At 37.6% G+C, this 14,250-nt stretch overlaps 1 protein-coding gene across 2 annotated transcripts in view; it reads right to left on the bottom strand.

The window, feature by feature from the left end:
* Positions 1-2,007: 2,007 nt before the first annotated feature.
* The window catches only part of LARP4 (La ribonucleoprotein 4), a 73,155-nt gene continuing 60,912 nt past the window's right edge, over positions 2,008-14,250 (bottom strand). The window contains exons 14-16 of one of the 2 annotated variants that reach the window (XM_036251457.1): positions 5,182-5,309; positions 4,898-5,066; positions 2,008-2,918 (exon numbers count right to left, since the gene is read on the bottom strand). In XM_036251457.1, the coding sequence (XP_036107350.1) occupies positions 2,580-2,918; positions 4,898-5,066; positions 5,182-5,309 (636 nt within the window). In that variant the 3' untranslated portion in view covers positions 2,008-2,579. The remainder of the gene's footprint in view (positions 2,919-4,897; positions 5,067-5,181; positions 5,310-14,250) is intronic. The other variant, XM_036251458.1, reaches the window with a different exon arrangement.

The raw sequence follows: 14,250 nt of genomic DNA, 5'->3' as shown, positions 1-14,250 counted from the left end.
AATGTTCAACCCTCATCAGTCAGAGTAATGCTTAGGGCGGGGAGGAGCCAACAGTTTCACACAACTCATAGGCATCATTTAGATACAAACCTTATATCTGCTGTAATAAAATAAATGCTAAATACATACTGTGAATATATATATATTATATACACACACATTTATTCTTCCCTATACATCTCATTAAAATGGGAATTATTAGTTGTAATGAGGCAAATTAAATTAAAACAATATATTTCACAAGAAAACTTAAAAGGTCATGTCTTTAAATTAAATTTCTACTTTCAATAACATTTTGGGAAAAAGCAAGAACATACTTGCTTTCTTCAAAAAGAAGACTTCTCTTGTTTCAATTAGAATACTTACTTTTTAAAAGTCAGAGTAAGTCACACAGCATACAAATAATACAAGCCCACTTCTGTGACACATTGTAAAAAAAAGTAATGTTTCATTTCAAGTGCAATAATTAAGTTTATAATCTCTGCCAAGTGATTTTTATAAAAATGTTTATTCTCTTAAATTCAATGCATCCACAGAGTGTTAACACTTTAAATGTCTATCATTTCCACCAACTGCAGCATTATCTAGGTAAACCAAAATAAGCATTTCTATCATAGATATAGTCAATGATTATTAATACTTTTTAAAAAAGAACCTAAACTTCCCTCAAATTTCAGCACAGGTAGTTTAACTGTATGCTTCATTTGTAGATGGTTAAAAAAAAATAGCGGGTAGAAATGATTCTCCTTATTTAAATGTAATATGTTATCAACCCACCAAATCAAAAGCAATTGCCAAGCTGAAGAAGTTACAAAGAAATAATAACTCTGGCTTGTACAGAAATGTGCAGTGTTTTCAAAGCTCTGAACAGTTAGTCACTAATACAAATCTCCAAAGCTTAACTTAGAGAGTTGGAAGATGAGTTTCACAGTAATGTAATTTTAACCTCCATTTACATTCATTTTAATATATTACTAAGATGTTTACTCTATGTCACAATGGTGCTTTCCAGTGTTCACAATTTACAGTTTCAATTTGTACATATGTCATTCACTAACAAAAGGGACAGTTATTACTACTACAAACTATCACTAAAAACAACAACAAAAAAACCACCAAAAAAACAAAAACAAAAAACCCACCTTACAAAGAACTCTGAAAATGGTATGACTTAAACAGATTAATGCAATATGGTTTTTAATATTTTAGCCACTTTCTAAACACCAGCATGTAAACTTGCCTATTTAATATGAGAGCTACAACTTTATTCACTGAGGCATTATGTATTAATTTTCCTCAACTATCTTTTTCACTTTACTCAAAAATTTCCTGACTTGCTGGTTCTGTTTCTATGAATTCCAAACTTTTTTGAAGAAAGGGAAGGAAGGTAGGTTATGATAAATACACTGTAAACAGAAAAAGCTGCCCCCAAATTAAGCCTTTTAAATAAGTTCTTTTTACTTCTACATTATTTAACACTTTAAAGAATCAACTACAATGTTTCATCTTTAACACTAACACAATAAATTACTGTACGGTCAGTCTGCTCGACTATTCTGGGATCTAAACTTCTAAATAAATGAACAAAAGAGTAAAATACTTTACTGTTCAATTCAGAAATTTAGAACAGCTACATGATTTGACTAGATTGGTCAAGGCAGTTAGAAACATACAATTATGTAGGTGGTTGGTTATTTTGCTTTTGGGGTTTGGTAGTCAAAGAACAGAGTAAAATGAAGTTAACACAAAAATATTATTTCCTATTTTAGGTGAGAAAGAAAAATCACAGGTCAGTTTAAACTTTGAAGTCCATTTGACCTACCTAGCTCAGACCTAAGACAGATTTTTCAATTATCTGAATAATTCCCATTCTTTCCTTGAGTATCAAACTGATTGGTAGTCACATCTCTAAGTACAATTAGAATTTAAAAGCTTGTTGAATGAAATATTAGTAAGGTCAAAAAAAACTACATATCAAACTGGAAAAAATATCTACTCAAGTACGTATTACATTCAGTTTTCAAATCATTTACTAACACTTTTGTCTCCAGTCATTCTTGCACACACACAACACAACAGGCAACCCAGCCACTGATCTGCTTTGCAACACAAGGCCATATAGGCTGAGATGGCATCCTCCAAGCCAAACTTTAAATAGATTAAAAAAAGTAATTTCTAATTTTACAGAAATGCTTCTTCAAAAAAATATTTTCTCTCACTCCCTCATCTCCTATGCTGAAGGATGTGTAGTATTTTTTCCCCCAAATAAATCTGAACCCTCAAAATTGATTCCAGGAAGATCTCTGCAAATTAAAATCAAAAACAAAAATAGAAAAATTATATTTTTATATATGTATACATATATATATATATTTATATTGATTGAAATCCTCCAGCATTTTAAAATCACTTTAGAGATGAATTTTGGGATTCTACCACTCACAACTCCAAAATCCATAATGATTTAAGAATATACTTTCCTCCTGTTTTCCTTTCTGGTTACCCTCTCCCCTCCAAAACAGTTCAATATAGCCACGGCTCAAGTTTAATGGGAAGAGAGAAGTTTTTGAAGTTTTGTTTTACTTTGGTGATCTGGGTGGCACATATTGCTCTTTGCCATTACGTCGAGTCACTCCCTGAGGTATAGCCCTGTGGCCAAACTGGCGTCTCTGTTCCCTGATTTTCCCAGTTGCTCCCCTGGGAATGGTATTGCCTCGGAAGCCAGAATAATCCTTACTAGCCCTTGCTTCTGGCTTCTCATGTGGCTTCTCAATGCACTTCTCAGGAGCTCCATTCTCTTCATTTTTGGTGGGAGACACTACATTGGACCGAAGTTCTCGTAGTGGCTGCACAGGAACTGGAGATGGCTCTTTAGGGGGTTTCTGGCACACTTCGGCATAACTTAGCTTTCGTGGTTCCTTTGAAGAAAAAAAAATGTATGATGCACATTCTCTAAGTAATAAAGTACAAAAAGGATAGTATCAATCACAAGAAAATCAGTAAGTTATTTTCTATGAAAGGGTAATGGGCACTCTCATAGACAATGCGATTAAAGTGTATCAGTACAATCTTTTTACTTACTGATTTAGAGAGTGGAGCTGGGGGGAGAGCACAAGAGAAACACTGATTTGTTGTTCCACTTATTATGCATTCACTGGTTGCCCTGCAATCCTGGTGTATCTGGACGATGCTCTAACCAACTGAGCTACCCAGCCAGGGACAGTATAATCTTCGACTGATGTTTCTCTCTCACATTGATGTGTCTCTCTCTCACAAATCCCCTCCTCTCTCTCTCAAATCAATAAATATATCTTCCAGTGGGATTAAAAAAAAAAGGTCTGGGCGAGGGGGTGGGATGGGGAAGAGGGTGTCTAGGGGGAAAAGGGGAAATATCTGTAACAAAAATAAATTAATAAAAATTGAAAAAAGAAAAAAGAAATAAAATCCTGCCATTGGCAACAAAGAAAAAAAAAGAAAGTATGCCCGGCTGGTGTGGGGCTCAGTGGTTGAGTGTCGACCCATGCACTCAGAGGTCACCGGTTCGATTCCCCATCAGGGCACATGCCCAGATTGTTGGCCCAAACCCCAGGGGGAGGCATGCAGGAGATGGCCAATCAATGTTCTCTCTCATCGATGTTTCCATCTCTCTCTCCTTCTCCCTTCCTCTCTCTCTCTAAAAATCAATAAAGAAAAAAAAAACAGGAAGAAAAAAGAAAGTACGTTTGTTGAAAATAATAAAAACTGTTGCAATTTATGTGTGAAACAATAATTTCACTTGAGAAATTTATCTGAAGGATTTCATGTTAGTACTGTTTATAGAGATGAACTGGAAACAATCTAAATGTCTAACAAGAACAGATTAAATTAATAATGTTCTATTCATATGATGAAATAAAATGGTTTCATTCTCTCTTTTCTGGATACAAAGAATCCTGAGAGGGATTCTATAAGAATCTCTGTAGAGCAGTTGGAAACCAATCATATATTAATAGAACACAAATTAAAAGCCTTAATTACTTCATCTGAAAAAGGAGGACATCAGAGGTGTTGTGAAAATAGAATAAACCATGTAAAAAGTCTTTAACAGTGATCCTAGCACATAGTAAGTATTCGATACTTCGTAGCAGTTATCCTATTATTACTTCTAATAGTAAATCACAAGATAAAATGTTCTTTTTATAAAAATGTTTTTATTTATTGATTTGAGAGAGACAGAGACAGAAAAACATTGATTTGTTGTTCCACTTATTCATGCATTCATTGGTTGATTACTCTATGTGCCCTGACTAGGGATTGAACCCACAACCTCTGCTTTATCAGGATGATACTCTAACCAACTGAGCTATCAGGCCCAGGATAAAATGTTCTAAACCTAGAAAAAAAGAAAAAGCTGTACCAAAATGCTACTAGTTATATCAATAAATGAAAGGTAAATTTTGCAGTATTTTCCTCCCTGCTTTTCTGTATTCTCCTAATTATAAAAATGATTCTGGAAATTGAATAAAAATGAGATTGGTCCCCTCATGAAATCCATAGCCTTGTTAATTATTATATTAAAAATAAATAAATAAAAATCAAGAGGCGCAAAGCCTCTTTATATTAACCTCCAAATGATACACACAATTTAGATAAGAAGCTTCATTTACCCATAATATGATCAGATAAAAAAGTAATCAAAAGAAACAAAATGAATAGTAACATCTTCACTCCCTCAACATGCCTAAAATTCCCCATTTCTTCACAATGACTTTAAACTCTTTTAGCTGTTTTTGGATGCAGGCAACCCCAATTTGGGCTATTTCCAAATGATTCTGCTATAGCAAACAGTTATGGGGGAAAAAAACCTCTCAATATATAACTTATTTTTTTCTCATACAAACCAAATTCATCAGGTTACCTGTAGGGCCACAGTTACAGCTGCATTTATGTTACCATTACACGGGGAAGCAGTATTTGTCCTTGATGGCTTTGCAGGACTTGGGGAAGAAACTGATATAGTTGTTGTGCTAAGAACATCCTTCTGAACAGTGGAATCCTCTATTAGATCCTTTTCTTGCTGAGTTGTGCTAAGAAAAAAAGAGTTTCATATTAGACCTAGTATAGCACACAGAAACAGGTGAGCAAATTATTAGAAGAAAAAGTAATCTTAATGTGGAAGGTCTACTATATTGAAACCTGTACCTTAATGCAGGAGGCTCAGCTGTACATGAAGGACTGGTACTAGTACTGAGTTGCTGGGCAGAGGTGCAGTCTGTCTGTTCATCCTCTGCTGGCACTGGGCAACTAACTTGTCTCAGCTCTTCATTATCCTTGAAGTAAAAACATAAGTAAAATACAGCACAGGGAATGTAGTCAATAACTATGCATTATGTCAGGCAGGTACTAGACTCATCAGGGGCATCACTTTGCAAGTTATATAAATGCCTAACCACTATGCTGTACACCTAAAACTAATATTGAATGTCAACTGTAATTGAATAAAAAAATTTGAAAATGGTCAACAAGTATATATGAAAAGATGTTCGCCCTGGTTAGTTTGGTTCAGCAGTTAGAGCATTGGCCCTCGGACCAAAGAGTCTCAGTTCGTTCCTGGTCAAGGGCATGTACCCTGGTTGTGTATTCGATCCCCAGCCCCTGTTGGGTTGTGTGGGAGACAACTATCGATGTGTCTCTCTCACATCAATGTTTCTCCCTCCCTCCCACACTAGCTAAAAATATTAATCGAAAAATATCCTCAGGTCAGGATTAAAAAGAAAAGATGTTCAACATCATTAGTCATTAGTTGTTAGGACAATGCAAATCAAAACCACCAGAAGAAACCACTTCACACTTTCTAGGATGGCTATTATTAGTAAGATGGACAACAACAAGAGTTAGTGATGATATGTAGATATTGGAACCCTCATACATTGAGGGTGGCAATGTCAAAAGACATGCCACTTTAGAAAACAGTGTGGCAGATCCTCGAAAAGTTAAACTCAGTTACCATAATTCAATCTTGAGTACACACCCAAGAGAAAACATACATCTGCAAAAAACCTATACAAAAATGTACATAGTAGCATTATTCATAATAGCCAAAAGAAGTGAAAACAACCTAAATGTTCATCAGCTGGTGAATGGATAAACAAAATGTGAAACAGTAGTCTGCCCCTTATCACCAAGTGATGTTTCAAGAACCCCTTAAATTGCAGATAGTACCGATCTCTATATATACAATGATTTTTCCTACACATACATACCTATCATAAAGTTTAATTAATAAATTAGGCCCAGTGATACATTAAAAACAACTAATAACAAAACAGAACAATTACAATAATATACTGTAATAAAAGTTTTGTGAATATGGTCTGTCTCTCAAAATACAGTTGTCCCTCGCCACTTTGCGCTTCGACATTTGCGGCTTCACTCTTTTGCGGCTTCACTCTATCGTGGCTTCACTTCAAAGCGCGAAGTGGTGAGGAATGACTGAATAAAAATAAAGACTCCTACTTCGCGGATATTCATTATCATGGTAGAGTCTGGAACTGATTAACCGCGATAAACGAGGGCCAAATGTATATTACTGTACTGTAAACCATTTCACTTAACGGAAGCATTCTATGGCTTCTCTTTGGCATACACAAATCACCAGCATCACTACTCTCGTGCTTTGGGGCCATTATTAAGTAAAATAAGGGTTTCTTAGACACAGCACTGTAATACACTGACAGCTGATCAGATAACTGAGAGAGACTAAACACTGGGTAGTGTTTACAGTATGGGTACGCTGGACAAAGGGATAATTTACACCCCAGGCAGGCTACTCAGAACAGCAGGCAATTTCAAACATATGAAGTGTGCCTAGCTGGTATGGCTCAGTGGATTGAGCGTTGTCCCATGGACGGAGAGGTCCTGGTTTGATTCTCGGTCAGGCACATGCCCAGGTTCTGGGCCCAATCTCCAGTAGGGAGTGTGAAGGAGGCAGCTGACTGATGTTCTCTCTCTCACATCGATGTTTCTATCTCTCTCCCCCTCCCTCTCTCTCTAAAAAGACAATAAAAATATATTTAAGAAAAAAACAAAACAAAAAATGTATGAATTGTTGCCTGGCTGGTGTGGCTCATGGTTGGGTGTCTTCCTGTGAACCGAGGGGTTGCCAGTTCAATTCCTGGTCAGGGCAATGCCTGTATAGGAGGCTTGATTCCCGGTTGGGGACATGCAGGAGGCAGCGATCGATGTGTTGCTCTCACATTGACGTCTCTGTCTCTATCTCCCCCGCCACTACTAAAAAATTAAAATAAAATAAAAAGTGTGTGTGTGTGTGTGTGTATATATATATATATATATATGTATATATTGCCCTGATTGGTGTTGCTCAACGGTTAGTGTCAGCCTGTGCGCTGGGGGGGTCTCAGGTTCAATTCCAGGTCAAAGACACGTTCCTGGGTTGCAGCTTCATCCCCACCCAAGTTGGGGCACGTGTGGGAGGCAACCAATCGATGAGTCCTTCTCACGTTGATGTTCCTCTCTCTTTCTCTCCTTCCCATCCTCCCTTCCATTCTCTAAATACCAATGTAAAAAATATCCTCAAGTAAGGATTAACAACAAAAAATAATCTTTTAATAAAACTTAGAATTATTTCTGGAACTTTCCATTTAATATTTTTAAATCGTTGTTGCCATGGGTAACTGAAACCACATAAAGCAAAATTGCAGATAAAGAGGGGGACAGGACTACTGTAAATTGACACAATGAAATGTCACTGAACAATGAAAGAAAGGTACTGACACATGCCACAACAATGGATGAATCTTGAGGACACCATGCTAAGTGAAATAAGCTAGGCACAAAAAGACAAAATACTCTATGATTCTACTTTCATGAGGTACCTAGAATAGTCAAATTGGTGGTTACCAGGGACTGAGGGAAGGGAGAATGGGATTTGCTATTTAATGGTCGTGTTTATAGTTTTGCAAGATGAAAAGAATCCTGGAGATTGGCTGCATAACAATGTGAATGTATTTAACACTAATGAACTGAGCATACTTAACAATGGTTAAAATGGTAAATTTATGTTATGTACATTTTAGCACAATTAAAACAAGAAAAAAATAAGACAGGTACAAAGATCAAAATTAGGAAAGCCAAAACAAGAAAACCAAGGTCCAATATTAAATTAAGGGTTCAAGAAAGAGTCAAGAAGTGAAGAATTTACTAAGAGAAATAGAGTTAAGTTTTCCCACATGGAAAATCATGAATTTCTAAATTTAAAAAGTCCACCAAAGCATCTAAGTACAATGACAAAAAAAAAAAAAAAGAGCCACAGCAAGACACATCATAATTAAATTTCACAGATACCAGGGATAAATAAAATGTCCTAAAAGTCTTGGGGGGTGGGGGTGGCACACAGGTTATCAGAGAATCAAAATCATACTTTCTGAAATGAGTCTCTGAAAGCAAGATATAAAAAGAACAAACCAGCCTGAGTTGAGGGTTTGATTCAGGTCAAGGGTATATACCTCAGTTGCGGATAGGTTCTGGCCCTGACAGGGTCATGCCAGAGGCAACCAGTTGATGTGTCTCTTTCATGTTGATGCCCTTCCCCCACACTCTATCTGAAGATAAATGGAAAAATATCCTCAGGTGAGGATTTAAAAAAAAAGAACAATAACAAACCAGTCTGGCCTGTGTGGCTTAGTAGTTGAGCCATGCACCAGGAGGTCACTGGTTTGATTCCTGGTCAGGGCACATGCCCAGGTTGTGGGCCAAAGCCCCAGTAGGGGGCATGCAGAAGTTGGCCAATTGATATTCTCTCTCATTGATGTTTCTATCTCTCTTTCTCTCTCCCATCTTCTCTCTCTAAAAATCAATAAAGGAAAGAAAGAAACAAACAAACAAAAACCCCAGCCAAATATAACCATATTAAAATTAAGAACTTGTTTTTACCCAGAAATACTAAAGACTGAAAACAAACCATTAGTAATATACATAACTGACAAATAATTAGTACCCAAAATATTTTTATTTTCATTATTATTACTTTTTAAAATATTTTTTACTTTATTGATTTTAGGAAGTGAGAGAGAGAGACAGACAGACAGACAGAAAACATCAATGAGAGAGAACACTGACTAGCCACCTCCTGCATGCCCCCCACCGGGGACTGGGCCCACAGCCTGGGCATGTGCCCTGACCAGGAATCCAACCGGCAACCTTTTGATGCATGGGTCGATGCTCAACCACTGGCTGGGCTGCAAAATATTTTTAAAATAGGAGATAACCCAGACTTCCCATCAAGATGGAGGTGTAGGTAAACACGATATCGCCTCCTCCTACAACCACTTTAAATCACAACTAAACTACAACACAACCATCATTCAGAACTGCCTGATATAGAGCTGAATATAAGTCCTACAACTACGAAATTAAAGAAGCAGCCACACCGAGACTGGTAGAAGGGGTGGAGGCCCAGAGCCAACACACCCAGTGGACAGCCTCAGACCACATTGAAACACCACCACCCAACCACCACCACAAGTGACACACTCAATGAGCGGACTCAGTGGGTACCAGAGCCTGGATGAAGTAAGTCTTGCTCTGTGTGGTGGACCCCTACACAGTTGATCCTCCAAGGAAGTCAGAGGCCAGTGGTCATTGGGCACAGCCAGTCCTTGCAGCTGATCAGCCTGAGTAAATCTTTCTCATTGATGTGTCAACAGCAATCAAGACTCAATTACAACAGTACGGTGTACATTCCACACTAGGGGTGCACCTCAAGGACCCAGGTGGGGTAATCAGGGAGGCTTCCTACAGGCTACCTACAGGCCACCCTATGAAGCTTAGGAGACATAGTAACTCTACCTAATACATAGAAACAATCACAGGGAAGCAGCCAAAATGAGAAGACAAAGAAACATGTCCCAAACGAAAGAAAAGAAAAAAACTCCAGGGAAAGAATGAAACAAAATGAAGATAAGCAATCAATCAGATGCAGAGTTCAAAACACAGGTTATAAGGTTGCTTAAGGAACTTGGTGAGACATTCAAGGAACTTAGTGAGAACATCAACAACATAATAAAGGACCAGTCAGAAATGAAGGATACACTAACTGAAATAAAGAATAATTTACAGGGAATCAATAGAAGAGTAGGTAAAGCCAAGAAGCAATCCATCAATATAAGGAAGCAATATAAGGAAGTAAAAAACACCCAATCAGAACAGCAAAGAGAAAAAAGAATCCAAAAAAATGAGGGTAGGGTAAGGAGCCTCTGGGACAACTTCAAGTGTGCCAACGTTTGCATCATAGGGGTGCCCGAAGGAGAAGAGAGAGCACAAGAAATTGAAAACCTATTTGTAACAATAATAACAGAAAACTTCCCTAACTTGGTGAAGGAAACAGACACACAAGTCCAGGAAGCACAGAGTCCCAAACAAGACGAACCCGAAGAGGTCCACACCAAGAAACACCATCATCAAAATGCCAAAAGTTAAATGCAACGAGAGAATCTTAAAAGCAGCAAGAGAAAAGCAGTTCGTTACCTGCAAAGGAGCTCCCATAAGACTGTCAGCTGATTTCTCAAAAGAAACTTTGCAGGCCAGAAAGGAGTGGCAAGAGATATTCAAGGTAATGAAAAGCAACGACCGACAACCAGGATTAGTCTATCCTGCAAAGCTATCATTTAGAATTGATGGATGTATCAAGAGTTTCCCAGACAAGAAGAAGTTAAAGGAGTTCACCACCACCAAACCAGTATTATATGAAATGTTAAAGGGTCTTCTTGAAGGAGAAGAAGAACAAAAATATGAACAATAAAATGGCAATTAATACATATCTATCAACAATTGAATCTACAAACAAATTGAGCAAGCAGAACAGAAACAGTCATAATACAGAGAACTTTTTGTTGCTTGCCAGATGGGTGGCGCCTGGGGGCATTGGTGAAACAGATGAAGGAATTAAGAAGTACAAATTGGTTGTTAGACTGACGAACCTCAAAGGGAAGGAGGGAGGGAGGGCAGGATGAGATAAACCAAAAAACTTATATGCACATATGCATAACCAATGGACACCGACAATAGTGTGGGGAAGGCAGGAGGGGAGCGGGATTGAGGAGGAGAGGGTCAATGGGGAAGCAAAAAGGGGAACATCTGTAATACATTCAATAATAAAGATGAGTTAAAAAGAGAATGAGATAACCCAATTATAAAGTGAACAAAACACTTGAAAAACTATAAAAGAAACTCAAATGGCCAATAAACATAGAAAAAAAATAATTTAACTTCAATAGTAATAAAGAAAAAAAAAGCCCTATCGCTCGGCAGTTCCACTATGTATATACCCTAAAAATGTTCTTGCTCACATGAATAGGAAGTCTAGACATTCATAGCAGTATTCCTTATAATGGCAGAAAAAACAAACAAGCAATGGAAATGTCCATCAATAGTAGAATGAATGTTATATTCTGACAATAGAATACTATACAACAGTGCAAAATGAAACAGTCATCTGTAGCAACAGTGATATATTTCATACAACACAGAAGAGAAGTTACAGAAGAATATATATTGTATAATTCCACTTATGTAGTGTTCAAAAACAAGCATACTCAACAATGTACCGTTAAGGTTAGCGTTTGGTAAACCAAGCCCTGCCGATTGTGTTGGTATGGCCAATGAGTTAAGAATAATAAGTTTTTAAAGGGTCAAAAATATGCAACAGCATATGGCCCACAAAGCCTAAAATATTTACTATCTGGCTCTTTACAGAATGGTAAACTATAAAGAAAAGCATTTGGTAAAATCAGAATCATTCATTTATCTTTCAGGAAGAGAAGAATAGGAAGATCTGTAAATAGAAAGAGGAGATACAGTATATGACACTGCTAAGGTACAGCCATCTCTTACCACTTTGCGCTTTGACATTCGCGGCTTCACTCTATTGTGGTTTTATATTTGAAAAAAATATGATAGAGTGAAACCGCAAACGTCGAAGCGCTAAGTGGAGAGACACGATTGTATAGTAAATAAAGAATCCTACTTCGCAGAAATTCAATCATTACGGTAGAGTCTGGAACTGATTAACCGTGATAAACGAGGGCCGACTGTACTGGTGTTTTCAGCCCACAATTGTGAGTTGGGATTACAAAGGCAAGTACACTTTATTATTATTCTTTAAAAATTTATGTGTGTAGCCCAGACAGTGTGGCTCAATGGTTGAGCATCGACCCATGCACCAAGAGGTTGCCAGTTTGATTCCTGGTTAGGGCACATGCCCAGGTTGTGGACAGGATCCCTAGTGAAGGGCATGCAGGAGGCGGCCAATCGATGTTCTCTCTCATCAATGTTTCTATCTCTCTCCTCCTCTCCCTTCCTCTCTCTCTAAAATCAATAAAGTAAAAAATATTTTTAAAAAAATGGATGTGTGTATATATCATATCTGAGTTGCCATCAACTGTAAAACACACCGTTGTTTTCTACACTGCCACTTACACTATAACAGCTTTTAATTAAAAGACAGCCTGACTTTCAAAGGTGAAAAATGTGAATCTCAGAATTGACAAAAAAAAAAACTACAATATTGCATTTTTTAACAAGACAATGATGAATACCTTCAAAATTTCACGGGAAAAACAGCTCAAATGTCCATCCACAGTAGAATGAATTCTACTAGAGAATTCTAGAGATAATGTCTGATCAAGTGTGAGAATAGAAAAACATTTTCAGAATGCAAGATCTATACAAATTTATACTAAAAATCACTTATTCAGGAAGCTTAGGAAGACGTAGCCCACCATAATATGGGAAAGTAAAACAAGAGCAAGAAAAAGAGGGAATCTAACAAAGGAGAATAAGAAAAATTCCCAGGATAATGGTAAAGTCAAGTCCCAGGAACATAGCTGTGCAGCAGCCATTGAGAACATAAGAAAGGAGAAATAATAACAGTAAACTATGATGGCATGTCTTAGTCTAACTGGTAATGCTTTTTATTTTCTTGGTGATACTAAAATAATGGGTCACCTTATAATTGATGGTACACTAGATATGATCAAGTAAAGTCTACTGGTAGGATGAGAAGAGCATGTTGCTTTAAGAGAGCTAAATCCTTAGCTTCTAGAATGTGAAGTTAATAGACATCTAAAACTGAAAAGTCAAAAAATAGCAGTATAACCATGTTAATTAGAAATACAGAAATAAATGTCAGGAGAAAAAGCTAGAGTTGAGGATGGTTGCAGGGCACTACTATTTCCAATATAAGCCTAGATATACTGTGTACATGTACTATTAAAATAAAAATTGAGCCCAGCCGGTGTGGCTCACTGGTTGAGCATCGACCCATGCACCAAGAGGTCTGATTCCCAGTTAGGTCACATGACCAGGTTGTGGGCCCGATCACCAGTGGGGGGCATGGAGGGGGAAACCAACTGATGTTCTCTCTCATGAATGTTTCTCTCTTGTGGGCCTTTCCTCTCTCTAAAATCAATAAAATATATATATAATAAAAACTGAATTAGGAAAAAAAAAGGGCAGAAAATGAGAAAAATTTGTGGGGACTGAGAATTTACCATATGGAGAGGTATACACTCAAAAGCTAAGTGACTGATAAACAAAGACATGCAAAAAAGAAAAATATTTTATTGACCTTGTGTAACTTTATCATAAATCTTTTTTTTTTTAAATCCTCATCGAAGGACATTTTTCCATTTTTGTTCAGATAGAGTGGAAGGGATGGAGGGAGGGAGGGAGGGAGGGAGGGAGGGAGGGAGGGAGGGAGGGTGAGGGAGAGGGAGAGGGAGAGGGAGGGAGGGAGAAAGAGAGAGAGAGAGAGAGAGAGAAACATCGATGTGAAAGGGACACATTGAGTAGCTGCCTCCAGCACAACCCCAACCAGGGCTGGGGACAAACTACAACCGAGGTACATGCTCTTAGCAGGAACCAAACCAGGGTCTCTCTGGACCACGGGCCGACACTCTAACCGCTGAGCCAAACCATCCAGGGCCATAAATCTTTTTTAAAATTAATTTTTAAAATATCCTCACCCAGGGATATGTTTTTTAATTGATTTTAGATAGAGAAGAAGGGGTGAGGGGAGAGCAAGAAAGCGAGCCAGAGACATCAATGTGAGAAAGCTTCCCCTATGCACCTTAACAGGGGATTGAAATACAACCTAGGTATGTGCCCTGACCAGGAGTCCAACCCGGGACAACTCTCCAACCAACTAAGCCACCTGGTTACAGGACTGTCATAAGTCTTTTTATAATACTCAAA

The sequence above is a fragment of the Molossus molossus genome, unplaced genomic scaffold (genome assembly GCF_014108415.1).
Source record: "Molossus molossus isolate mMolMol1 unplaced genomic scaffold, mMolMol1.p scaffold_m16_p_10, whole genome shotgun sequence".
NCBI lineage: Eukaryota > Metazoa > Chordata > Mammalia > Chiroptera > Molossidae > Molossus > Molossus molossus.
Note: the sequence above shows the minus strand (reverse complement) of the source record. Positions and strands in the feature narration are given on the sequence as shown.